Here is a 27,221-nt window from a genome sequence, read left to right on the forward strand (position 1 = left end):
TGCTATTTTTTTTAATTTTTTTTTTTAATATTAAACTGCAAAATATTTGTTACTTATAAAAAAAAAAAGAAAAAAAAAAAGAACAAAGGTAAGCATATTAGATACGTCTTCAGGCATAAAAACTCGCGAATTTCTGAAGATGTTAAAGTGAACAAAATGCGGTATAAATTAAAGATACAACAACCTAACAATACGACAAGAAAGGAAAATGACACCTATAAGGCTATACAAATAAAATTGAGAATGGAAATGGGGAATGTGTCAAAGAGACAACCCGACCAAATAAAAAACAACAGCAGAGGGTCACCAACAGGTCTTCAATGTAGCGAGAAATTCCCGCACCCGGAGGCGTCCATCAGCTGGCCCCTATAAACAAATATAATTTTTTATACAAGTCCAGTGATAATGAACGCCATACTAATTTCCAAATTGTACACAAGAAACTAAAATTAAAATAATACAAGACTAACAAAGGCCAGAGGCTCCTGACTTGGGACAGGCGCAAAAATGCGGCGGGGTTAAACATGTTTGTGAGATCTCAACCCCTCCCCCTATACCTCTAACCAATGTAGAAAAGTAAACGCATAACAATACGCACATTAAAATTCAGTTCAAGAGAAGTCCGAGTCTGATGTCAGAAGATGTAACCAAAGAAAATAAACAAAATGACAATAATACATAAATAACAACAGACTACTAGCAGTTAACTGACATGCCAGCTCCAGACTTCAATTAAACTGACTGAAAGATTATGATTTCATCATATGAACATCAGGCACAATCCTTCCTGTTGGGGGTTTAGTATCATACCATCATAACATATATGAGAAGAACATAACCCGTGTCATGCCAACAATTGTTTTGAAAAGTCTATCATGATTCGATTTGACAGAAATTATACAAAATCTCCTATTTTTAATCGGATCGGACGGATAAATTAAACAGGTTCAAAAAAAGATAATTACTAAGTAAGTTACTGAAAAATTTAGAATGTTGTGTTTGTTTTTACGTCAAACATAATTAAAACTTCCACCAATTAAGAACCAGAAAGAAAACCTAAAACTAGTTTGACCTTGAATAAAAAAAATGTAAAGTATCACAGTTTTTATAACAGTTATAACAGAAATTTGTTCCGACGAGGGCAGCAGTTTTAAACCATGACTTCCTTCTTAAAATTAAGAATAAGGAAGAATAGAAAAACTTTTAAAAAAAAACATAATGATTCCTGACAAATTTAAGGAATTTAAGATTACTCAACCTATATAAATTAGACCGATTGAAAAAAAATAGAGATCTTAGAATTCCTTAATTATGTTAAATAATGATGTACGAACTTTTGGCAAAAAAGACATTTGCTAAACTTGGACCAGCAAATTTAAAATATATATATATATTTTTGAAAACATCAAAATCAAAATCTCGGTATACAATTTAATCATTTTACCAAAGTCCTGATTTCCATACACTCTCGTAAAGCTAACATTTTGTTTCAGTGAAATAATTTGAATCCAATTTCGTGAAACAGTTTCCTACTGTTGCTCTCATGCCTAACTTACACGATGAAAAGTTAATATAGTAAAATTATGAATTGCCAAAGACAAAATATCAAATTAAATATAACACATACATGTACATGCATTTAAGCGATAAACACGCTCTTAGAACTTAAAATTTCGCAGTTCACGGGTTCATTTGAAGTTAAAGCAAGTAACAAAACTAGAAGATGTAGAAAAAGAGCTCAAGACTACTTCAACTTGAATATTCCTGAACAGGTAACATCGTTTCCCAAAGTATTTTGAAATAGATTATGTCATTGTGTGTGGAAGCCAGTTTTGATGTCTTTTTGTTGGTGGGATGTACAAGTTCCTAGCCACGTCCACCTGTATTTGTCGTATTTGTATTCATCTGACGAGTTAAGCCTTTTGCAACAGCTTTTTATAGTTCGTTCTTATGTTGTACTGACTGTTACACCACTGTCCTAGGTAAGATTAGGGAGAGCTTGAGGGTTGGGATACCGCTAACATGTTTAACCCCGCCACATTCTCTATGTATGTGCTGTGCCTCTCCCAGGTCAGGAGCCTGTAATTCAGTGGTTGTCGTTTGTTTATGTGTTAAATATTTAGTTTTCGTTTCTTGTTTTGTACATAAATTAGACCGTTAGTTTTCTCGTTTGAATTGTTTGACATTGTCATTTCGGAGCCTTTTATAGCTGACTATGTGGTATCGGCTTTGCTCATTGCTGAAGGCCGTATGGTGACCTATAGTTGTTAATTTCTTTGTCATTTCGGTCTCTTGTGGAGAGTTTTCCCAATGGCAATCTGACCACATCTTCGTTTTTATATCAACGTTCTCATTCAAATAACTAGCATTGCTATGGAACCCAATCATGCACTCCTTCTGACTGATTCAAAAAAAAAATATGTGTCGTAGTTTCTTAGACGCTTCTAAAACCAATGAAGCTGGCTATAGATTTTTTTCTTATCCATATTGGCGTATTGATAATTTGTGCATGCAACATTTGGGATTCTTGCTGATTTTAATAGCGGCCATATTGCCCTTTTATGACGGCATCCTTAAATAAAATGCAAGTATGTCAATTCCTCAGTCGAATCAACAATTTGAATTTTACCCGTTTTTCCTAATGTTCGTATACAAATGAACATTGTCTACTATAACAACTTTCTGCCTTTTAAAGAGCGCGCTATTTCTTAATGTTCAAGCGTATATCGACATTTAGGCGCTGCAAAACATATTGACTATACGCCTTTTGTTCCTCTAATTATAAGCTTTCGATCAAAGTTCAAGGTAAGTCTGTAATTGAGGGCTGAAGGGTCGCTAGAGTCCATTTTATTAATCAAAATTGGCTATTTCTTAATGGTCATTGTGGCACATATTGCTTATAACCATGATATTCCCCTATATATAAGCTTTCAAATGGTATATAATGTTTTTCTGTAATTAGGGGCTGACGGGACGCAGCAGTCCGATAAGCTATTTCATAATGTTCAAGCGTATTTCGACATTTTGGTCTTGTGTTTCTCTTCTAATAGACGTTGCGGAACATATTGACTATATATCTTTTGTTCCTCTAATAATAGGCTTTCGAACGAGGTTTAGGGTATGTCTGTATTAAGGGGCTAAAAGGTCGCAAGAGTCCATTGCATTATTAAAAATACGCTATTTCTTAATGTTCAAGCGTATTTGGACTTTTAAGTCCTGCGTTACTCAGCTAATAGGCGTCACTGAACATATTGATTATATACATTGTGTTCCTATAATAATAAGCTTTCGAACGAGGTTCAATGTACATGTATATCTATACTGGGCCTGAAGGGTCGCACCTGTCAATTTGCAATATTCAAAATATCCATTTCATTATTTAAAATTGACTATTTCTTGTACACGCGTAATCTTAACATTTAGGTCCTCCGTATCCCCTCTAATGGTCAGTGTGACACAATCGGCAAGTTTTATCCATAATCGAATCGAATCCATAAATGAGGCAATGAAAAGCAAAGCTCAAGTGAAAATTTAAAAAAAACAACGCAGAGTATTTTAATTTATATATATATTTATATGTTTTGGTATTCATGTGTCCTTACATTAAACAACGGAATTTTTGTTAAAAATAGTTAGGGAAAACCCATTAGTTTATTCTGCGAAACTAAATGAATAAATAATGTAAAAATTTTCAAAAAGTGTTTTGATTTTTTTTCTTATATTAACACTAACATCAAAATGACGAATTCAGAAATACGGGTTAAAGTGTCACAGTAATTTTGTTTTGTTTATTATCATATTATTCAATTTTCAACTTAAATACTGAAAAATAATCTGTTAACGTTGAATAATAAATAATGAACTATTTTATTATTTATTATTGAATTTTGAATAATGAAAAATGAATAATGGACGTACTTCAGCGCGGTTTTTAAGATGAAAATCGGAAGCGTCAACCGTAGTATGATTGCTATATGAAATGTGAAAAAAACCATTTTCAAAATTTTCAAAATAGAAGTAAAGATACAAGTATACATTGATCGCATTCAAAAAACACCTTTTAGGTTGAAGTTAAATAACATTTATCTCACCAGATTTCTTAAATGTTCGGCCTAACTCAGACATGATGATTTCGTTTTTCCCATTTTGTAAAAGTCAAATCTCATTAAATATCTGTAATTTTCCGCCTAGGGAAGTTTTCATTTAACACGTTAGTTTTAGATTCAAAACAGAAAACTGATATATATATATACAACTCGTCTAAACATCAACCCAACAATGTTAGATCTGTAAATTTGCTTTTGCAAATTTTTGGTTCTTCCCTCGCCGGGATTCGAACCCATGCTACTGTGATATCGTGACACCAAATCGCCTGCACTGCAGCCGTCCCGCTAGACCACACGACCACCTGGGCTCTCAAAAAAGAGCTTTCGGTGGGCATGTGTTACCTTTCCACGTCAGTTTTAATCTAGCGGCGTACTACAGTACATGATATATAAGGCATGAAGATGTTATATATATATATAATTATAAGAAATAATGCGTTATACCAATAGCTTTCTCCGTCGCTGCCACTAAATTTTATTTATTTCCCAGTCTCACTTTTTGTGTTGAAATTACTTTATCTTTTTTGGATTCAGAGCACACTAGTTATACAGTAACAGTCATTAACTTTCAAATTAAGTATCAAAACATACGTCTGATTTTTAAATTCGACAATGAATACGTAACTATTGTTTATCTTTTTAAAAATAATATTCCTTGGATATTAATTAATCACTAGTCTGTCGAATATCAGTATTGTTCTGAATTTATTTCACATCTGTGTGTTAAGGCTTCTATTCCTGAATCTATTGGTAACATGTAAGCATTTATTCGAGGTATGAATATACCATAAACGGTACCAATTTGACCGCATAAGATGCGAATTCAGACAATGAATGCCTTTTCGGTGATTCTCAAAGCCTCCATATTTAAAAAAAAAACGATATCTCGTGTAAAAATGTTACCATGGGTGACATATTACTTTTAGTAAAGGACTTGGTTGGTAATTATTTTTTTTGTACGTATTGTAGAATGATTTCAAAAATGTAGAACAGCAGGATAGGAGATTAAATAGCTTGGTTTAAACATTGATTTACCGTAGCGGTTCACATGCCTTTATTGTTGAATTATATATAAACAAAAGGTGTCGTTCATTTAATGTATATTGCTATAGGGATTGAAGAAGTATTCTTATGGATTCAATACATAGAATGCGACAACGTGTACATGTAATGCTATTATCTTTTTACGTCCACATTTACATCCGGTATAGTTTATGATAACTAATAGAGCATTTATTGTAGGAATTCTTATGTAATACAGACGTTTCCTTTGTACCAATAATTCTCAAGTTGGGTTTTCTTTAGGTTTATTACTAGTTTGGCTTTCTTTTACTGCAGAACCGTATGCCGCCTTAAAAAAACATTTTCATGGCCACCCTTTGTCGCCCAGGAAAGAGCTGTCCAGCCTTTACTGTCTTTTTGATCGATATATGCTCCCTCCGATAGAAGAGCTTGACTTATTTGTCTGTATCCATAAAAACCTGCAACCATTAGTGACGTATTGCCATAAGCATCCGTTTTGTTTATATTAGCTCCATTATTAATTAATAATTGGACTACGTCAACATACTCTTTTGTGCATGCTGCAATAAGTGGTGTTATTCCTGCATTGTTAGCAATGTTAACATCTGCCTGATAAATTAAAAGTAATTCTACAATGTCCGTATACCCATTGGTACTTGCAATAAAGAGTGGAGAATATCCGCGATCATCTGACTTGTTGATTTTTACTTTCCTTTCTAAGATCAGTTGTACTATTTCTATATCTCCACCTTTACATGTTTCTAAAAGAGGAGTCCAGCCCTTCATATCTTCTTTATTGACACTTGCTCCTGCTTCTAATAGAAGTTTAATATTTCTTATATTTTCATATCTGCAAGCCTCCAGCAAAGGAGTTGTACCATTTGTGTCAGAAATGTTCAAAATGTTCTCACTTTCTGCTTTCTCTAGCACTAATGTAAACATATCTTCATCTATATTTCTGCAAGCACGCAGTAACGATCTGCCTGTATCTTTTTTAGCATCGGTCAGGGTTTCAGTTTCAGAATCTGAGCTATCATAGATCGATTCATCTGAGCTCATGATTTCAAATCCATTATCGTGTGATTCAATTTCTAACGTATCTTCAGTTTGCATGGCGCCTTTGTCTACTAGCAAACTAATTATTTCATTATTACCAGATTTTTTAGCCATTTGGAGAGGAGTTTTTCCATTGTGGTAGATTTGATTGACATTATGTTTAAACTCAATTAGTCTTTTAACCATGTTACTGTTTCCTGTCTCACAACTATGACAAAATGGATTCCATCCGCTATCATCGTTTGAATTTATATCAGCACCCTTACTAAGAAGCTGCTCGATTATTGGTTTACAAGATCCATCTGATGTCTCCATTAACGGTAGAACTGTATCGTCGTCTTCCATTGAACAGGCTAACATTACAGGTGTTGATTTATTTTTGTCTTCTAAATTTACGTTTGCTCCCATTTCGGTCAAAATATTTACAATATGATTGTATTGCCCTTCACATGCATGATGAAGAGCAGATTTACCTTCATTGTCTTGCATATCTATATTAGCTTTTGAACGTATTTGTTCAATTACGGGATCATATTTAAGGGTGTCACCATCTGTATCAGGTTTTTCTATAACAAGTTTTAAAAGTGGAAGAAAAAATCTGTCATTTATAAATTGATCGAAAAATCTATCCCAGCTACCGGTGTCATTTTTAAAGCAAGCTTCCATTAAAGCGGTCCAACCTTTATTGTCAGCTTCGTCTACAGTATCCAAATGCTGAAGCAAATAGGCGACTATTTCCCGTCGTTGGAATCGACATGCAGCCATCAGTGGTGTTTTCCCATCACGATTAGGAGTTGATAGTGATCCTTCTGCTTCATGCAGAAGGATAACCAATTTTTTGAAACCCATTATTGCACACAAGAACAAAGGAGTTGATCCATCATTTCCGGCTTGATTTACATCGGCGCTGTGTTCCATGAGTAGTTCTACTATCTTTTTTCTGTGTAATACGCAAGCCCACATTAATGGTGTCCAACCATTTCTGTCACCTAAATTTATATCAGCATTTTTGTTAATGAGCATTTCCACAACATATGGATGGTTGTATTGAACAGCTACTATAAGAGGTCTTCTGCCAAAATAATCAATTTGATTTAAATCGGATTGGTAGTCTAATATCAAATTGACAATGTCTGTATGACCTTTTTCACAAGCTGCAATTAATGGTGGAAAATTGTCGTGGATATCCTGCAACTGTGCCGAAGAGATTTGTATGAGGTATTCTACTATCGGCATAAACCCAAAGAAAACTGCTACATAAAGAGTAGAAACTAGTATACATGGATCTGAACGATCAGTGCTTTTCATAAGGTCGCATCTTTTGTCTTTAAGTAGGTCTCTCAAATGTTTAACAAATCTTAAACGAAATGATAATGATGTATGTAATTGATTATTTGATAAAGTATCCCAAATTCTACCGAGACATATGTCATCTACCATTCTTTCAAAATAGATCTGTTCATTTTCCGGTGTTATTGAAACTGTAAATCTAGGAATTTCGTCTATCTGTATTGATTGGAAAGTTGTTCTTCTGGTTAATACCTGACTATGTGCGTGTCTTATGAACACCTTCTGCATCTTTTGAGTATCATCACCGAAAAAGTAACAGAGAAAATCGAAAATCGTCGGGTACTTAGGACTAAATGCACCTCTTTCATTAACAACCAACCAACCTTCTAACGACCTTAAATGTTCTTCTATGCTTAATCTTGAAATATTGCTAGGGATCATAAATACCTCAAAAATGCATTGCCTTTGATTTCGTTCGGTCGGAGTCTCTATAGCAGAAAAAAAGTTCGCGGAAATATTTCCATTGTGGACAATCATTAAAAATAATGCACATATTTTTGATTGATCTTCGACATTACGTAATGCGTGTAACTCCTTGTAATACGTTTCTATCGGGTCTGTAAAAATTACAGGAATGATTTCGTTGCAATAGTCGAGTGTAAATATAAGGGGCGCGAATTCGATATTACGTATAATTTTATTTCGTCTACAGTCTTCTAACTCATTTATAACCGAACTATTAGCCTTAATGTTAATGGATAATAGCTGTTTCGCTATTGTAAATTTTTGATCCAGTGTCACAACTTTCTCGTCCGACATGTCTATCAGTGCAAATTCCAAGTAGTTTAATTCTGAAAACAGGGATTCTTTGAAAACCTGATTTTTTACGGAGACTAGAAGTTTTGATTTTCCACGATTGAGAATGTTTGTGATATAGGCTCTTGTCAGTGGAGTTGACCATTTGTTAGCTTCGCGACGATCAATCGTATATTCTCCGCATATATCGTCAAAAACAAATACTTGGTATGCTTCTGCCTTAAAGTATGTTTCAATATCCTTCGATTCTCTACACATAACAATTTCATATTCCTGTTTACACATTCGGTCGCGCAGTCTTAATGCAATGTGACGAATGGTAAAGCTCCTTCCGGACCCTGGATTTCCTTTTATTAAAATGCATTTCTTATTCTCAATCAATGTCATTATGTCAGCGATTGCATTTGTGTGGACCAATTTTGTTTCGTCTTGTTCCCATTGTTCGATTAGGACTCTGTGACTATCTGCAAGATAAATACAAAAACAAGTCAGACATTTCATGTATGTTAACTTACAATTCAATGTTATCATATAAATGTGAAATTATCTTATGATTTTTAAAAAAGTAATTCTTCAAAAACATACTCAATCTCTAACTTGAAATTCGACTAAGCCGAACAGCGATTAATGGATACATTGTGTTTGCATTGTGTCGTCATTTTACAATATAAGACAAGGACAGCCGGTACCGTTGCAAACGAGACCTCTTTTCAAAGAGACATAATGCCGTACATGATAGAAGCAATATGTCACTACAATACCTTTAACAATGAGCAAATGAGGGATTAATAAGTTGACAATGAATAGAAGTTTAACTATGTTTGATAATTACAACCAAGCGTAGAAAGTCAGTACATAATGTAAATAACACTATTTAACTTTTTTTATTGAAAGCTGTCAGTGCCAGTGCAAAACCAGTTTGCCAGTGACGGTGCTAAATACGGTTGCCCGTTACAGTGGCAAATTAATTGTCCGAGGGTACAGCAGTTGGCCGAGTATCCCTGTGAATTAGTCACTGGATAACCAGGGAATTTATGCAGTAAATTCATATTTATAGATAGTTTGTTAGTTTTACAGTTCATGGTTATTACAAACATTTTACAAACTATATTGTTTCATGATTACGGAAAATGTACAGTGTTGTCCGGTTTTGTTTCATAAGATTAAAGCTTTATGATCATTGACCTTTAACCTTATTGATGAAAACCGTTGAAGCTGGTTGATCAATTGTGCGGATTAATTTAAACGTTTTATTGATACTCAGGAACAACTTAAACTAAAGTTAAAAATTAGATGTAGTAAGTTTCGACATTGTAAATGGAAATTCATTTGATTAAGTGATAAAGTGTGTATAAATGCGTTTTGAGACAAAATTCTGTACATTTCCACGAAGAATGCTGTTTTGGTTTATTACCACGTGTTCAGATATATTGTCAACTTTTGCTACGCAAATTTTATACATGAAAATATATTATATCTAGCTATTCATGATCATATGTATCTTTTTACATCATTTAAAAATTTGCTGTTTTTAGCATTAATATATTTGTTAATTTCGTATGTGTTTAAAAATTCATTTTTAAAAACTGCATAAGCGTCTATGCCTTTTTGTTTATAATTTGATATATGAGTACTTTTATGAACTGAATATATTAAGACAGTTAGGAAGAGATTTATATCATTATACATAGGATCATGTATTTTATAGCCTAGTACTAAAGTTTTAAAATTAAAAATATGTGACTCAATTTTGATTTTGCTTACACGTACATATATTTTCTTCCAAAATTCATGAAAGAATTGACATTTGAGAAAAAAGTGTTCGTTATCTTCAGTCAAGTTACACAAGTCACACATACTTTTTTCTTGTATGTGCCATTGTAGTAATAATTGTTTACATGGGAGGATGTAATGGAGTAATTTCCATCTTAACATTTTATATTTGTTATTTATAAAAAAGGTAAAAGTAAATTGAAGCACATTATTTATTGGAGTGATTGATTCTAGATTGAAGATGTTTTTTCCATTTGGAAAATCCTAGTGGTCTCTCATCATTTTTGTTATTTAAATGGTTATATATATCTTTGGATGACATATTTTCAATTAATTCTGATTTTTTGTTAACAGTCAAGGACAAGTTTAATTTTGTTTTTATAGAAGTTTTCAAATATTTGTCAGATTTTAATGTACTAACCCATTCTTTTGGAATACAATTTTTCAATTTTCAAAGTTCGGAGATCCAATTAGTTTTTGAGGTTAGTTTCTCCAATATAACTTTTTGTGATATGTGACCTTTTTGATCAATTATATCATTAATGAAAATAATACCATCTTTTATCCAATTTAGGTAAACTAAACATTTTCCTTTAAATTTTAGGTTTTTATTACCCCACAACATTTGCTACCTAATATTTCTAAAATTTATGATAGGTGTATTACTTGTTACTGTATTATTTACTTCGTACCAGCTGTTTAACATGTTCAAGTAAAATGAGGGTAGTATATTACTTAAATTAGGTAGTGATTTTATGTTGTCAGGCATCATATGAAATATAAGGTTGTTTTTACCAAATTTATTGAAATAATATGTTGGAATGACTTTCCAATTAGCAAATTCTTTTGCGGTTAATCGTTTAACCCAAGAAATTTGTAATGCATTTAAAAAGTAATCAATGTCTGTCATTTTTATACCTCCATTTGTGTTATCTTTGGTAAGTGTTGAACGTTTTACCTTTGCTTGTTTATTATTCCATATAAAATTGTATATGAGTTTTTTAAAATCTTTTATGTACATTTGGGGTATTGAAACAACCGAAGCTAAAAACGTAAGATTGGGTAAAATTAGCGACTTAACAACTGTTATTCGACCTATCATTGTTAAATTTCTTTTTTCCCAATCAAGTATTAATTTTTTGACTGTTTCATTATTTTTTCAATATTTAATTTGTCACATTCACTTTTATTTAATCCAAAGTAAACACCTAGACTTTTAATTGGTTCCTTGCTCCAGTGTATATTTTTATTTTTTTCTTTACAATGTTTAAGTCTTCCCAACCATATACCTTCTGTTTTAAATTTATTCAGTTTTAAACCAGAAAGCGTTCCAAATATTTCTATTAGGTTCAATGCTTGGTGAATTTCATTTTTGTAATTTGAAAAGAGGGTTGTATCATCAGCCAATTGGGAAATTTTTAGACTATGTGTTTTTTTCATCAAGTTTAATTTGAAATCCTTTAATGTTAAAATCTTGTCTTACTCTACAGGCCAAGATTTCAACTGCTATTAAAAAAATAAGAGAACTTAACGGACATCCTTGTTTTATACCACGGTGAAGTCTATAGGTTTCTGAGATCCAGCCGTTATTAGATAGGCATCCCTTAGTATCATTATATAAAGTTTTAAAACTTAATACGTTTGTTTCGTTAAACTCGTGTCATGTCATATATGTTTGATGATAATAACCTTGGATTTGGGGCTATTTGAATGATTTAAATAAGTGACAACCTAGTTTAAACTGTTGAATTATATATGTTGTGTACAAGTTATCATTTTGTACAAATTATAATTTGTACAAAAATATTGTACAAATTATAATTTGTATTTTGACTTTGTACAAATTGTAATTTGTACAAAAAGTGCTTGTACAAATTACAATTTGTACAAAAATTGACAAAAAATCACTTATAACTTGTACAATAATTTATCATATGGATTTTGGTGAAAAAAGCATTGATACACATTATTGAATTGCTATTAAATGACCACATAGTACACCAAAGTTACAAATTTCAAAAGTAGTTTTTTATCATTCGTTTGAGAAGGTGATCTAGTGATTTATGGAATCAGGTATTGCAAACCATCTTTTGACTCTCAAATCGATGATGACCTGTTTTACAGGCATTTTAACTGCTTCACATAACGAACGTTGAAAATAAGGAACCGTTGCTGTAAATAAACATTTGTATTTCACTGCTTCAGTTAGACATTTAGACAAATAAATATCCAGAAAGAAAGCTAGATTAAACACCCCATTTGGTTAGAAATATGACTATGCTAAAGTTAGGAATATGTCAGCTGTTTTTCTGCCGTTTTTTATCAAAGTTTTTTTTCAACAATGACCTTTGTTTTATAAATATCTATGACTGTGCATAAAACTTAATGGAAATCAGTTGAGACAAACTTTAAAACCAACATAAAACTTATGCAGAACAGACAGACGGACTTTCATTTTATAAGAAAGCTAGTTGTTGTAGTATTATAAAATTAGCTGACCCAATGACATTGAACCATCAATCTTTTCACAAAATAAAGTGAACCGGAATAAGTCATGTAACTCCAATCTTTTTATGTACCAATTACAAATATAAATTTTCACTTCATTAAAGAAAGATTTGACTGTTTTTATGGAATTTATGAAATAACAAATAAGTGGCAACAAATCTTTTGAGATCCTTTCCACGATCATCAGAATGCTGTACACGATCTTTCACGATACAAAATATTAAATTTCACAAATATAATCGTTTTTGCAAAGTTTCTGAATAAAAAAAACTCCTCAAAAAAACGATAAGAACTAATCAAGTAGTACTATTAAATGATTTTTTTTAAGAAAAAGAAGTTTATGTATTAAAAATTTGAAAGCAAATCTTATTTGTTTACTTTTTTTTTCTCTCAAAAATTTCGAAGATCAATCTGCCTTTTGTAGTTGTGTAAAAACGGTGTATTTTGTTAATAAGGTTTAGTGTGTGGTCAGTTAATTACAATTAAATTGTGTGAATCAATGCATTTTTCACTGAAGTTCATATTTAAAACTGTTGTACAAGTTATAAGTGAATTTTGGTCACATTTTGTACAAATTGTAATTTGTACAGACAGGTTTTGTACAAATTATAATTTGTACAAAGTCAAAATACAAATTATAATTTGTACAATATTTTTGTACAAATTATAATTTGTACAAAATGATAACTTGTACACAACATATACAAGTTGTTACAAAAGTTCGTTTTCCTAAGTAACACCAACCATAATCGGGAACCATATCATATATTATCTCTGCCGTTTTTTTATTCTAGTACTAATCAATGTGAAACTTTCTTCATTCATATAGTTTATGTCATAACTCAGAATATTAAATATGTATACACCTTTCTGTATCGTGTTTTAGTTAGACGTTATACATTGAACGCTGAATATAACACTGTAAAGGCCCTTAAAGCTGGGGTCACACATTCACGATTTTTACTGCCGTCCTTAACAGGACCATTCCCGATTAAAATTTGTCAAAAGTCTGATCAGGATCCTGTGAATCGTGAATGAAAATTCAAACTTTAATTAAAATTTGTAAAACAAATAATTTAATCACGACAACAATCAGATATTGTTCAGGAAGCGTCGATATTCAACCGTTTTCAAGCGAATTTATTCCGATTATCCCGTTCTCAATCCGCTTCTAATTCAATATGTTTCTTTCTTTTGGTAAAATTCGACCGAGTCTGTCACGAATGTGTCCCGATTCTACCGAATGTTATCCGACAGAGATCATGCAGACAGATGCAATCTGAACTCAATCGGAAGAAAAACAGCAATGAAAAATTTCTCCAGATCATTCCCGTTCCACAGGACACCGTCCGGAATACACAGACCATCGTTAGGATTTTGATCCGATACAGCAGAATCTGTCACGACATAGGCACGATTGTAATCCGACTACACACAATCGGCTGACGGGACGCACATAACTGTCGGGGTGCTTTGTCGAACTATTCGGACCCTTCCCGACCCGTAGGAATCTGTTACGAACTTAAACGACTTCGTTCAGACAATGATAGGACATTCCAGATAAATAAGGATAGTATTCCGACTTTTTTACATTTAGTGTCGTATCGCTGTCTGGTCTCAAACGGGAGCAATAATCTGCAATGTGTGAACACCGCATTAATTATTTTGTTCTGTGTGACTCTGTGATATTTAGAGGTCGACTCAAGCATTTGGTTGGCAGCGGTGAAATTTTAAATTAGATTCGTATTGAAATCTAAATTTATGCTGCATGGTTATATCTCGTTATATGTAAAATATGGACGATTCAGATGTTATCTTGTTTCATGTGTGTTTAGCCCCAATCTAACCAAAAGTGAAGCCGATGAAGAAGCGCAACCTGAAAATAATTTATTAAGTTCCCATGTATGAATGTCTGGCAGACAAGGAGCAATGACGACCAGTACACAGACAGGTGGTTTTGGATAAACTCATCAATCAAGTGTCCATTGATCCGGATAAGATATGTAACTGTTCCTGACCATATGAGTATTTGGACCGTATGCGTACGGATCGGACCGTATACTTATACTCGTACGTTTCAACCATGTCCTCCCACATTATGTTTACTTCCGATATCGTCAATTTCAATGATCATAATTCAATTAATGTATTACTGATCGACATGCTAAAACAAGATATTAACAGATTTAATTAGCGTGAATTTTCAAATATATACATATATAGTGGTTTATGTTCCAGACCGTATGAGTATTTTGAAAAAGTACGCATACGGTCAAGACCGTACGCGTACGGTCCAAATACTCATACGGTCTGGAACATAACCACTATATATGTATATTTGAAAAGTAAATATTGAGACACTGTTGCTGTTTTTCTTGTAAAACATGCAATATATTCAAAATACTTGATGTAAGTTTAAAACAACTCTACTTCTCCGATGTCAGACACTCAATTCTTTTGAATATCCATTTGGTGACACTGCTAGGTGGTAAGACATCAATAATAATTAAAACTGCATCTTATTTTCAAATAGACGAGTTGAGCTAGATGATAAAAGCTCAACAAATGACAAGACTTAAGTTTAATACTGAAAAGTAGATGTTTTGCTCAGCCAGTAATATATGTGATTTAAAGGTATGAATGTTAATAGTTGATTATGAGAGGTAGACTATATATTGATAAGTTGTGACAAGAGGTCCACAACGAGGCACCTTAAAAAAAGGCTTCGATTAATCAAATACTTTGTTTTATCTGATTTCTAGTCAGAGTATATGTACATTTATAGCAAAACTTAACAGTAAAAGTTGTGATAGAGAAACTTTTTACACTATTTGCAAACCTGGGATGGTTATACAATTGGAAATACGTCTAGGTATAGTTAAATATAGATTAAATAAAAAATAATAGATTGAAAGAAAAGGAAATTTGCTAAACAGAGACGTTGAAATTTAGTAAATACTTGTTTACATACCAAGTACAGTTTGTTGTTCAAGATTCAACATTCGCTGTTCAAGGTAACTCACGTCAGCTTGCAGTTTTTGTTGACAGTTTTTAATGGTTGTGGTGTCAAATATCCTGTTTTTTTATTTCATCGCATTTTTCTTGATACTTGGAACCTCCAAGTCGTAGGACAGCCTGACATAATTATATAACATAATGAATGTGATAACAATCTGAACATAGAAACAAGAACTAGTCGTTACTTGGTATCTCCCATATGAACTGGTATTAGAAACACTTGTTTAACCATTCAGTTATTTCCTTTCAAAAGGATGATACTAAAACTCATCTGCATAAATCATGTAAACAGGTCAACAAAACATGCAAAGGTTACTTTTGATCAAGGATTACGTTACTTGATACCAATCTGAATTTCCCATTGTATTAATACTTTTGTACGGTAGTCAACATTCAAATAAGGGAATTGCAAATTTATTTTCATAATGGAAAGAAGGATTTTTGAAAGGCATATTATTGCCTTGTCAGTATTGGAAAATCTAACTGTACTTCTGACAATAATGCAATAAATTATAGTTGTGTTCAAAATTGATACAATTTACCAGATTAATAACAGGTTGAAATGAATGTCCCGCATTCAATTCCCCAATGACAATTTCACAGACACAATTTTATTGGGCATGTTGGATACTACAAATGACCCGTGACTTGTGAAACTTTTAGTGACAAAATGTAAACTGTTTTCCAAATAATTGAATATAGTGTTGTACGCACGTTGAAATAATGATATAAGCAAATGGCACATTGCCGGGCTGTTAATATTTCTCACGTCAATAGTTGAATGGCAATTATGATGATAAAAGAATTCTGCTAGATGTCTTTGTACACACACACAATAAATTTTCTTATATTTTTATGTTGAATAATAGCGTAGAAGAAGCTGAATCATTTTTCCATTTTTTTTACCGTGACACGTCTTATAGTAATGTGAAATCACACTCAAATATAAGAGAAAACAAACGACAAAACGTTAAAATGTAACACACACAGAAACGAACTATAATATAACAATGGCCATATTCCTGACTTGGTTTGAACCTGGTTTTGTGGCATGCCAAACCTCCCGCTTTAATGGCAATGTTAAATATAACATTAATAACTGTATTACAAACGGGTCAGGAAAGAGTTTCATATAAAAAAAGTAAAATCACAAAAAAGACCGAACTCCATGAAAAATTCAAAACGGCAAGTCCCTAATCAAATTGTAACATCACCTGCTTAAACACATCAAACAAATGGATAACAACTGCTATATTCCTGACTTGATACAGGCATTATCTTATTTATAATATGGTTGATGACGTTATATGGTCTCACGTATATGACAGTCGCATAAAATTCCATTGTAATGACTACAATGCGTAAACAAAGCAAACAGACATAAAAGGTAAAAATGACAAAGTAAGGGTACAGCACTCAACATTTAAAATTATAAAAAACACATTTATCATGGATATTTAGAGATTTCATAATAAATATAAAACCCTGAAACCCCATGTAAACGACATGCTTGGTAATTCGAAAGATAATGGTGAAAGGAGCGTAAAATAATTTTAAATAAAATTGAGAATGGAAATGGGGAATGTGTCAAAGAGACAACAACCCGCCCAAATAAAAAAAACAACAGCAGAGGGTCACCAACAGGTCTTCAATGTAGCGAGAAATTCCCGCACCCGGAGGCGTCCTTCAGCTGGCCCCTAAACAAATATATACTAGTCCAGTGATAATGAACGCCATACTAATTTCCAAATTGTACACAAGAAACTAAAATTAAAATAATACAAGACTAACAAAGGCCAGAGGCTCCTGACTTGGGACAGGCGCAAAAATGCGGCGGAGTTAAACATGTTTGTGAGATCTCAACCTTCCCCCTATACCTCTAACCAATGTAGTAAAGTAAACGCATAACAATACGCACATTAAAATTCAGTTCAAGAGAATTCCGAGTCTGATGTCAGAAGATGTAACCAAAGAAAATAAACAAAATGACAATAATACATAAATAACAACAGACTACTAGCAGTTAACTGACATGCCAGCTCCAGACTTCAACTAAACTGACTGAAAGATTATGATTTCATCATATGAACATCAGGCACAATCCTTCCCGTTAGGGGTTTAGTATCATACCATCATAACATATATGAGAAGAACATAACCCGTGTCATGCCAACAACTGTTTTTAGAATAAATGTGTTTAGTTCCGATGCAAAGACCTTATCAATGACTCAATATTAACGCCAAAATATGCAATCTTTAATGAGTTGACAACAGTATCGTAATTATATCCCTTCTCAATAAGTCTATTCAAAGGTTTTGTAAGTTTCTGAGGTGAATACTGACACCTTTGTGCTTTATAAAGAATATTACCATAAAAAATTGGATGTGAAATACCTGAACGTATTAAAAGTCTGCATGTTGAGCTATATTTACGAATAATGTCTTTATACCGATGATAAAATTTAGTAAATGTTTTGACTAGTTTGTGATATCGAAAACCCTGGTGTAATAATTTTTCAGTAATACATAAATTTCTCTCGTTAAAATCTAAAACATTGTTACATACACGAGCGAATCGTACAAGTTGAGATATATAAACACCGTAAGATGGTGACAAGGGAACGTCACCATCTAAAAACGGATAATTAACGATAGGAAATGAAAAATCATCCCTTTTATCTTAAATTTTAGTATTCAGCTTTCCATTAGTGATATAGATATCAAGATCGAGAAAAGGGCAGTGGTCATTGTTAGTATTAGCTTTATTTAAAGTAAGTTCAACAGGATAAATTTCATTAATATACATACTGAAGTCGTCATTATTGAGAGCCAAAATATCATCCAAATATCTAAAAGTATTATTAAATTTGTTTATCAAATGTTGTTTCGATGGGTCTTTGCTTATTTTTGTCATAAATTTTAACTCATAACAATACAAAAACAGGTCCGCAATAAGTGGTGCACAGTTAGTCCCCATTAAAATTCCGATAATCTGACGATATACGGAATCCCCAAAGCGAACAAAAATGTTATCTAGTAAAAATTCAAGGGCATATATAGTATCAAAGCATGTCCAATTAACATAGTTTTTTTTTTATTGCTACTAAAAAATGACCTAAAAGAGTTTGAACATATATATTCACATTCTGATTTTTTGAATGCCCATTTAATTAGGTGTGTGAATTTTTTCTTAACGAGAATGTGAGGCAATGTGGTATACAGGGTAGAAAAATCAAAACTTTGAACAGATTCAAAATCACCAATATAAGCATGCAATTTATCAAGTACTTCCAACGAGTTCTTGACACTCCAAAAGTAATTTATTCCACTATTTTCGAAGGCCTTATTTGAACAATTTATTATCAGGTTTTTAATTGTACCAAGTGTGCTGGTAAGAAGAATAGACAATTTAGTAGTTGAACAATGGCTTGAAGACGAAATAAATCTATATTTGTAAGGGGTTTTGTGTAGCTTCGGAAGCCAATACATAGTTGGGACTTTCATTGTATTTGGCTCTGCTTGTAAAGCGGTGCCTAAAAGTTTATGTTTGTTACAGATTTCGTTTTCTGAAAATGGAGTCAGTTGGAATGTTGGTGAATTGGTGATTTCCTTTTTCAGAACCTCAATGTAAAATTTACGTCAAACAATAATAATATTATTAGCAGCTTTATCTGCCGGGACAAAAACAAATTCCTTGGCTAGTTCTTTTAGTTTATGTTTGATACGAGAAATAGGTTTATTGTTGTAAGGGTTTATAGTAAAATGTTCTTTAAAATGTTGAATACGTATATCAACTATCTTCATTACTGAATTAAAAAAAGGAGTCCAAAGATTTTTTGTCAGCTTTTTCCCGTTTTATCCATTTCATACAGTAAGTATGGAGTGAGTCGTGGATGATATTACGACACTCATTCCAATTAATAATTGACGGGGGACGATATTTAGGTCCTTTACTGAGGAATGATTTTGTATTTGGAGAAGGTCAAATTTGAGATTTCTTAAACCCAGCTACAAATAATTATTAATTATAATGTAACTAATTATGATAATGTTGCTCACACAACTAACTGCACAAAGATATAGGAAGATGTTGTATGCTTGCAAATGAGACAACTATCCATCCAAGTCACAATTTGTAAAAGTAAACCATGATTATAGGTGAAACTACGGTCTTCAACACGGAGCCATGGCTCTAATCGAACAGCAAACTATAAGGTGCCAAAACTGATCGGTGTTAAACCATTCAAACAGAAAAACCAAAAGTTCTAATCTTTTTAAAAAAGAAAAACATTTATGAACCACATCATGATCAACAAAAGACGAATTTTGAAGATAAGGTTCCTGACTTAAGACAGGTGCAAACAAATGCAGCGAGTTTAAACGTTTCAGTATGTTCCAATTTTCATCCTTTCTTTTAACATGTTTAAGTACTAAATACAGTGAGGTACATGTATGAATTGGGTCTTCTTTTATTAAATGAGATTTTTCACATATTCATGAAGCATAATACCTGTTTGATGTCCTCCCACATGGTTTTAAAAGTATGTGCATCAATGGTGTTAGTGTTCAAATGCGCCATGGTATTCCTGTAAAGTTTCAATCTTACTAAATCTGCTCCTTCACTCTTGTCGTTGGGTGGTGGCATTTCCTGCATCTGAAACTTTGGTGGTGGTATTTGTTTAATATTCCTCAGTAAACACACCATTACAGTAATATCAAATTCGTTTGAGGATAGTACGCCTGCATAAAAAGATCAAAATACTAAATTTTAAAAACCGCCCTAGTTTTTAAGTACCATGAGCAAAAATAATGAAAGCAATGCTTTATTAATTGCACGCGGCCGAAGTACTATTCTACATATACATTCATTCGAAACTCTTAATGCTGATTATTAAGAAGCTAGTGATGTATAAAAAAACGACACAGTCAATGACCTTTACGATCAAACAGAACATGCAAGTAATAGTCCAATTCATTTAAGGTTCTCTTTCCTTTAGGGGGCTGAAACCGTTAATATTATCATTTTGTTATTTTACTTTTTGCTATTAATTTAGAACATGTAGAAGTAAATGTATTTACAAACACATTTGACTTATCATCTTATTTATACTTGGCTTGTATTAGAGAAATTGAGGTCCGGATTTTTTTATAATTTTTGTCAAAATTTCTATTATCGAACAGTGTGTTGTGCGCTGTAAACAATAATTTAATTGAATTTGTTTTGCTAAGTCACATGAAATAAGAAATACCTGAGGTAATGTTACCTTTTGGTGGAATAAAATTGGGAGAAGATTAAGGTTTCTGGATGTATAATTCGAACCGAATGTTAATTCTCACAGAGTTGTCTATCAAAACAATACTCGGACATGAACAATGTAAAAGCTAAATCAAATCAATAACGTGAAACATATTACTTCAGTCATTTACATGATATGTTTACTACATTTATTTGAAGCGATATGTAACATCCGTGTAGGATTTATTTCTCTTAAATAATAAAATTGAGTCTATATTATTAGCTCGAAAACAGTAACCACATACAGAGAAGAGACTCGCCAGTCGTCATGGATGACATGTAACCTTGTTATCTCTCCATCTCGAAAACTGATCTGGGTACAAGCTGACCAATCTTATTTTATTCAAATTATCTATGTCGATATATAGGGGACCAAATTACCCGTTTGATGTCCAGCACATGCTTTTTAAATATACTGCAATATTTACCCAAAAGGAGTTTTTTTAATAGATGAAATATCAGCAACACTAACTGTTCCTGGGTTTATATATGTTTTCGCTCGATACCCGTGTCTGCAGTGAGGTATTGTATTTCAGTGAGTATATAACTGGCAAATTATTTAGTGAGGGATTTAGTAACCACAGATTAATTTATAAAAAACCTTTACTAAATTCGTTCATATACCCTATCATGTATATATAAATATTTAGTTTTGAAGTTTATCTGTTTCTGTAAAAAAAAATATTTTAAACGAAATAACACATCTAATTTTTATGGTGATGTCATTAAGATACGATCTGTGTAAACTTATGAATCCTTTAAATAAACTTGTTTTGAAAGGTTACCAGTTCAACAACTGTAATTAGATCTTTGGATATTCATGATATGTTTTGGTAAGATCAAATGAAAATAACATATTGATTTTTTTTATTACTAAATTAAATGCATATACATTATATATTATTAGAATTGTTATACACATTTAAGGTACAACTATCTATTGATATCTATCATTTGGCATTTATTCAAGGTCATATTTTCCTTTGACTGTTAATGATGTCTTTACACTAAATGCTTTGAATTTAGGATGTGTTCTGATTGATATTTTGGTAAAAGCATGTGATTTTTGTATTACATGTAGCTATTATGGCTTTGAACTTGCAGTTGGTAACTTTGTGTCTTTTTTATTGAGAAGGATATACAAATACTTATCGACGTTTGGTCGTTTTCTGTTATATTAAAAAAAAATTAATGCACTATAGCCTAACCTGACAAAGGAAATAAAACATTCAACTGTTTTTTAGTCAATATTCTTTTCTTTTTTAGCTCTTCCTTCCTTGTTTGTAAAATCGATTGTAAACTAGCTGGAGGAAAATACTTGTCAAATGTAGTTCTCACGGCCTCAACTCCTACTACGGACAGTAACTGATGTACGCGTAGACAATTTTCCTCCTCTACTGTAAGTGCTGCCATTGAATATGCTTGTCTTGCTGTCACTGTTTTTTTTCTACAAAACCATCATAATTAGTGTTATGTACACTGACAATGCTACAAGGAAAACGATATACATGTACTTAAAAAAATATACTTCAAAATAGCGTATTCGTCTTAAATTTTAAAATATTAAGAATTCGCCGTACCATAATTTCAATTACAACTTTACACATTAATGAACATATCACAAATTCATATTGTACATATGAAGGATTCGGAATTACGTCAAAGATTACGTTATAAAATAGTCCATTTTAGCCCAATAACTGCACCCTAGTTTATCATAGTGTTCAACTGCACCCCTTAACCGCCTCTAGATACCTGAATTTGAATTAGTTGTTATTGGGTTTGAACTAGCTGTCAGTAACTGCGAGTACTCTCAAATCTGTACGTAGTATCTTTTTGCTGTTGGGGTATACACCACGCCTAGTCAACTCTATGTTTTTTGTTAGATGCTTTTTTTTTCTATTTGTATCCATCTGCTTTTTGTAACTGATTTGTATAGTCTGTTCTTATGCGGTACATGTTGTTCTGTTACACCACCATCACATGATAGGCGAGGGTTGAGATCCCGCTTACATTTTCGAACCCGCCACATGCTGTAGGTATGCGTCTGTCCCAAGTCAGAAGCGTGCAATTCAGTTGTTGTCGTTTGTTACTGTGTTACATATTTGTTTTTAGTTAATTTTTGGTACATATATTAGGCCTTTAGTTTTCTCATTTGCATTATTTTACATTTGTAATGCAGTGCTTTTTATAGCTGACTATGCCTTTTGAGCTTTGCTCATGGTTGAAGGCCGTATGGTGATTCAAAGCTGTAAATTTCTGTGTAATTTGGTCTCTTGTGAAAGGCTTTCTCATTCACAATCATACCACATTTTCTTTTTTGAAGGAATTCTTACTCTAACTGTTGGTTATTTGACATGCTAAAGATTCGAAAAGCTTGTATATTTGTGTTTACATTTGATACATGTTATCAGTTAAAATGTAAGCTGAAAAATCTGCATGTCAATTAATTACTCTTTTCAATTACGCTTAAGATATAACATGAATGACATTCAAATGTATGTAAATAACCATAGATACTAGAATAAAGAAAATGAGGTAAACCAAAAAATGCCAATTTAAAAAACAACAAACCATCAATTCAATGTATATGATTTTTTTAACATTAATATACAGCATGTACAATTACTCATCTCATTATTTATTAGCATATCAAAACAAACAACAAGCTCTTAGTTTATTACAGATAAGATTGTGTTCTATAAATTACTCAATATATGTTTGTAGATCAAATAAATATGTTTCAATGCATCATATTTTTTCAGTATAATATTGTCAATCAGATGAAAGTGTAATCCAGCAGTAGAAACAACAGGGAATAATATTATCCTACGATCAAATACGTAATAAGAAAAACTAGAAATCAATAAAAAAAAAAGACACAACAAAAAGAAATAGGGGATTCGAACCTAAACCGAAAACAAATCTATATCTAAATTAACTCAAAAGTTCATTTAAACCTCGCAGGTACCAAATTATATTATACTATTGTATACATATAACAGTATAAGTCTTGTGTCTATTGTATCAAAGTTTATCATTATGATATATTTTTCGAAATATATAAAATATACATCTAAATTGCGACCAGCCCGAAGCCGAGAGGTTTCATCTATGTGTTTGATATCATTCATACATAATAGAAATCAAGGAGTCCTCCAATGGAAAATAAGTATTTTCCCTTCTATTTTTATTAGAATATGACTTTCCATGCACTATAGAATGCTATACATGAATGACTTTTCATTGTAAATTGCTTATGAGAGTGAACTCTTAAAAACTGCATTTCATATTGTACAATCTCCAAAGCAATTTCCAAACAAAAAGAGCAAAGAAAAAATCATGAGTACTGTTGTTTTTCTTATCATTATGAATGAATTCAGGAAAATAGAACTATAAAAGCATTTTTAGTGTAGATTTTAACATTCTAAATGTGATTCAATGTAACACTCCGCCCCTACTAAATTGATACGGAGTAAAGATGTTGGTAAAATACATGAAGTATTTAATCGATTTTTTATACGAGAGCTTTGCACTCAATGTTTTAAGAAACACTGCCTGTTCAAAAAATATCAGACATTTGTCAAAGGGAAAAAACCATTCATTTATCAAATAAAAATGCAAGCATCTGATGTTTTAACAGTTGTAAGTTGAATATCATTGATGATGATTTCTATAAAATTATGTGCTTTTTAAAATTAAGGATTTCTAGTTACATAAAAATTAAACCGTACTTGTAGCAGATGAAATCTCCTTTTTTGAATAATTTACCCGTTTTGTTATCACAAAATTATCTCATTGCTCCTTCAATCGATTATTTACTAGGTAAAATAACCAAACCTATGATTTATATCCAATTTACTTACCATGTAAACATTTAACGTGAACTAATATCAAAATTGTATTAATACAACGAGAGACTATTGGTGTTATGTCACTAGAAGATGTGAATATGCCCTGGGCTTTTAATTTTTATAAAACATTAAAAAAGTGTCATCTAACCAATGATACTATAAGTCATATATGTTTGTTTTTTATTTTGTATTTCTTAAAAAAAATCATACCGTTAGTTTTTTTAGTTTAAATTGTTTTACAATTGTTATTTAGAAGTCTTATATAAATTTCTATACTTTATGGGTTTTAGCTCATGCCAAAAAACGAACGGCTTGCAGTAGTTAATAACTAATTTCGTAATTTTGGTATTTGGTGGTGAGTTGACTCATTTGCAAACATACCACATCTTCTTATTATTTTATTCAATAATATAATTTAAAACACATGTTGGTCTACCTTCAGTCCCTAAATACTAACAAGCCTTCTACTAAACGTGCTGAATATGAAGAAGCATATTTGTGGGTGTAGTCGTTTCCTACAAAGATACGTTATACATTATTCATTTTAAAAGTAATGCCTAAGTTCACTTTTTTAGAATTTAGTGACCATTATTTTTAAGCTTTCCTGCCTATCGAAGTGATCAACTAACTTTTATTAATCACACACATTTTTCATTTGTAGATAACTAGCGTTAATTTTTGTTGAAGTTTTAAATATTGTAAGATTAAATATGCTATTGAATGTCTTCCTTACAAACATGACGCTGAACACAATGGAAAACAAATGGCAAATATATTTACTTCAAAGACATTGTCAAGTCCTCAATCAATGATAATTAGAAGATGCGGTAAAAAAATGTTTACACCTTTTGATTTACTTTAAAGCTTTATTGTATGCTGTACTCACCAATGGTCAATGTCTACATGTAAATGAAACTAAAACTAAGTTGCTTAATTTTTACATTTAAAACGCCCTGTTAATCATCGTTTTATCAGATAACAGCCCAATAAACTATCGAAGGGAAGTATTAGATTTATCTAATACATGTATGAATGTGTTTACATGTCGATAACCTAATAACATTTGTCATATTTTTGCGATTATAAAATGTCCTTAAAGCGGTACAAAGTCACATATAGGTAAAGTTGTGTCCGTGTATGCATTTCTCTCTTTTATTGTCTAACATGGTATATTGATATTACTTCATTCTTAAGCTTGTTTGATCATTTGTTTAAAAAGTACATATCATTGTTGTTTTTTTAAATATTTTTTAGATATGCATTAACCAATTAGTTACAGCGGTAAAGAAAAATACTGAGGGAAAAAAAAACGTTTTAGGTTTTGCAACTAGATGAATTTATTCATGTTTCGACTGGTTGGGGCTTTTGATCCTTAGAACCCCTTGTAGGATGGAAGTTGACCGAAAAAGGACTTCATCACTTTAAGCATCCTCAGATTTAAAACGGAAACTACTGCATAAAAGAAACAAATTTGAGGAAATTCTTTCCCTAGTTAGTAATAGACAAAGGCAACAGGAGTATAAAGAAGATTGGATGATTTACAACAAATTTAAGAACCGATTTGGACCATTGTATGTGCTTCTATGAGAATGCATCTATTATAAAGGAATTCTTTTTATATTATTTCAGTAAAAGAAAGCGATTGATGCATTGTTTGTTTCTTCATTTTAGTCAGATTTACACAAGACAAATTCTACGAGAAATTTTTCAATATCCGTGAAAATTTTTATTTACTTAACCGGGACCGAATGTTTTAAACATTTAAATTATTTTACATACATGTTTGCTTTATCATACTAGGAATTTCAAAGTAGTTGTTTCTAAATCGTGATTTACCTTTTTCGGTTTTCTTATAAGATTGCTATTTGGTGATGTATTTAATGTATTTGACTATTAACTCAATGAAAGTCTGAAATTTATAAAAGAAAAATATGCTGTTTTTTTCTAATTTTTTTTTTTTTTTTTTTTAATATTCATAAACATTTTGTTTTGTACCAGATTTGTGTTCAATGTGTTATCTCAATTTTTAATCCCATAAAGTAACAACTGGGAAAATTTACCAGTATAAACACAGTTGCATGAGTTGTATATCATTGGCGGCCGCAATTTAGTTAATTTTCGACTTATTGTTTTGAATGCACCCTTGGTATCTTTAGCCTCTATTTTTTTGGACATTTATTGTTCGGGATTTTAGGAATCAAGTCTTTTTGTTATACAGTTATGACTACATTATACCATGCTAGTGTTTGTTTCATGCATACTTTTGATTTGATGGCCACAATGTCAAGGCGTTCCAAAATATTTTTGAAACTTTTTTTATGATATGCAAAATATTCATTGTTTGTCATCTTATTGAGTTTGAATGCACCCTTTGTCTCTCTTTTTCGACATGTTTGCCTTATGTGTCTGTTTTGTTATGTTAACACGTTGTCGATATAATGGAATTTGATGCAACTGAAATACCTGTGAGAGGGATAGCTA

General features: G+C 31.9%; 1 protein-coding gene across 1 annotated transcript; it reads right to left on the minus strand.

Moving 5' to 3' along the window:
- Positions 1-5,123: 5,123 nt before the first annotated feature.
- On the minus strand, positions 5,124-20,325 carry LOC139527943 (ankyrin repeat domain-containing protein 50-like). The gene is made up of 3 exons (XM_071323637.1): positions 20,101-20,325; positions 15,544-15,707; positions 5,124-8,755 (listed from the first exon to the last, which is right to left on the minus strand). Exons 2-3 carry the CDS (start codon positions 15,572-15,574, stop codon positions 5,436-5,438), a joined length of 3,351 nt encoding a protein of 1,116 aa, XP_071179738.1. The 5' UTR covers positions 15,575-15,707; positions 20,101-20,325; the 3' UTR covers positions 5,124-5,435.
- Positions 20,326-27,221: the final 6,896 nt, after the last annotated feature.

Source organism: Mytilus edulis, chromosome 6, assembly GCF_963676685.1.
Source record: "Mytilus edulis chromosome 6, xbMytEdul2.2, whole genome shotgun sequence".
Classification (NCBI taxonomy): domain Eukaryota; kingdom Metazoa; phylum Mollusca; class Bivalvia; order Mytilida; family Mytilidae; genus Mytilus; species Mytilus edulis.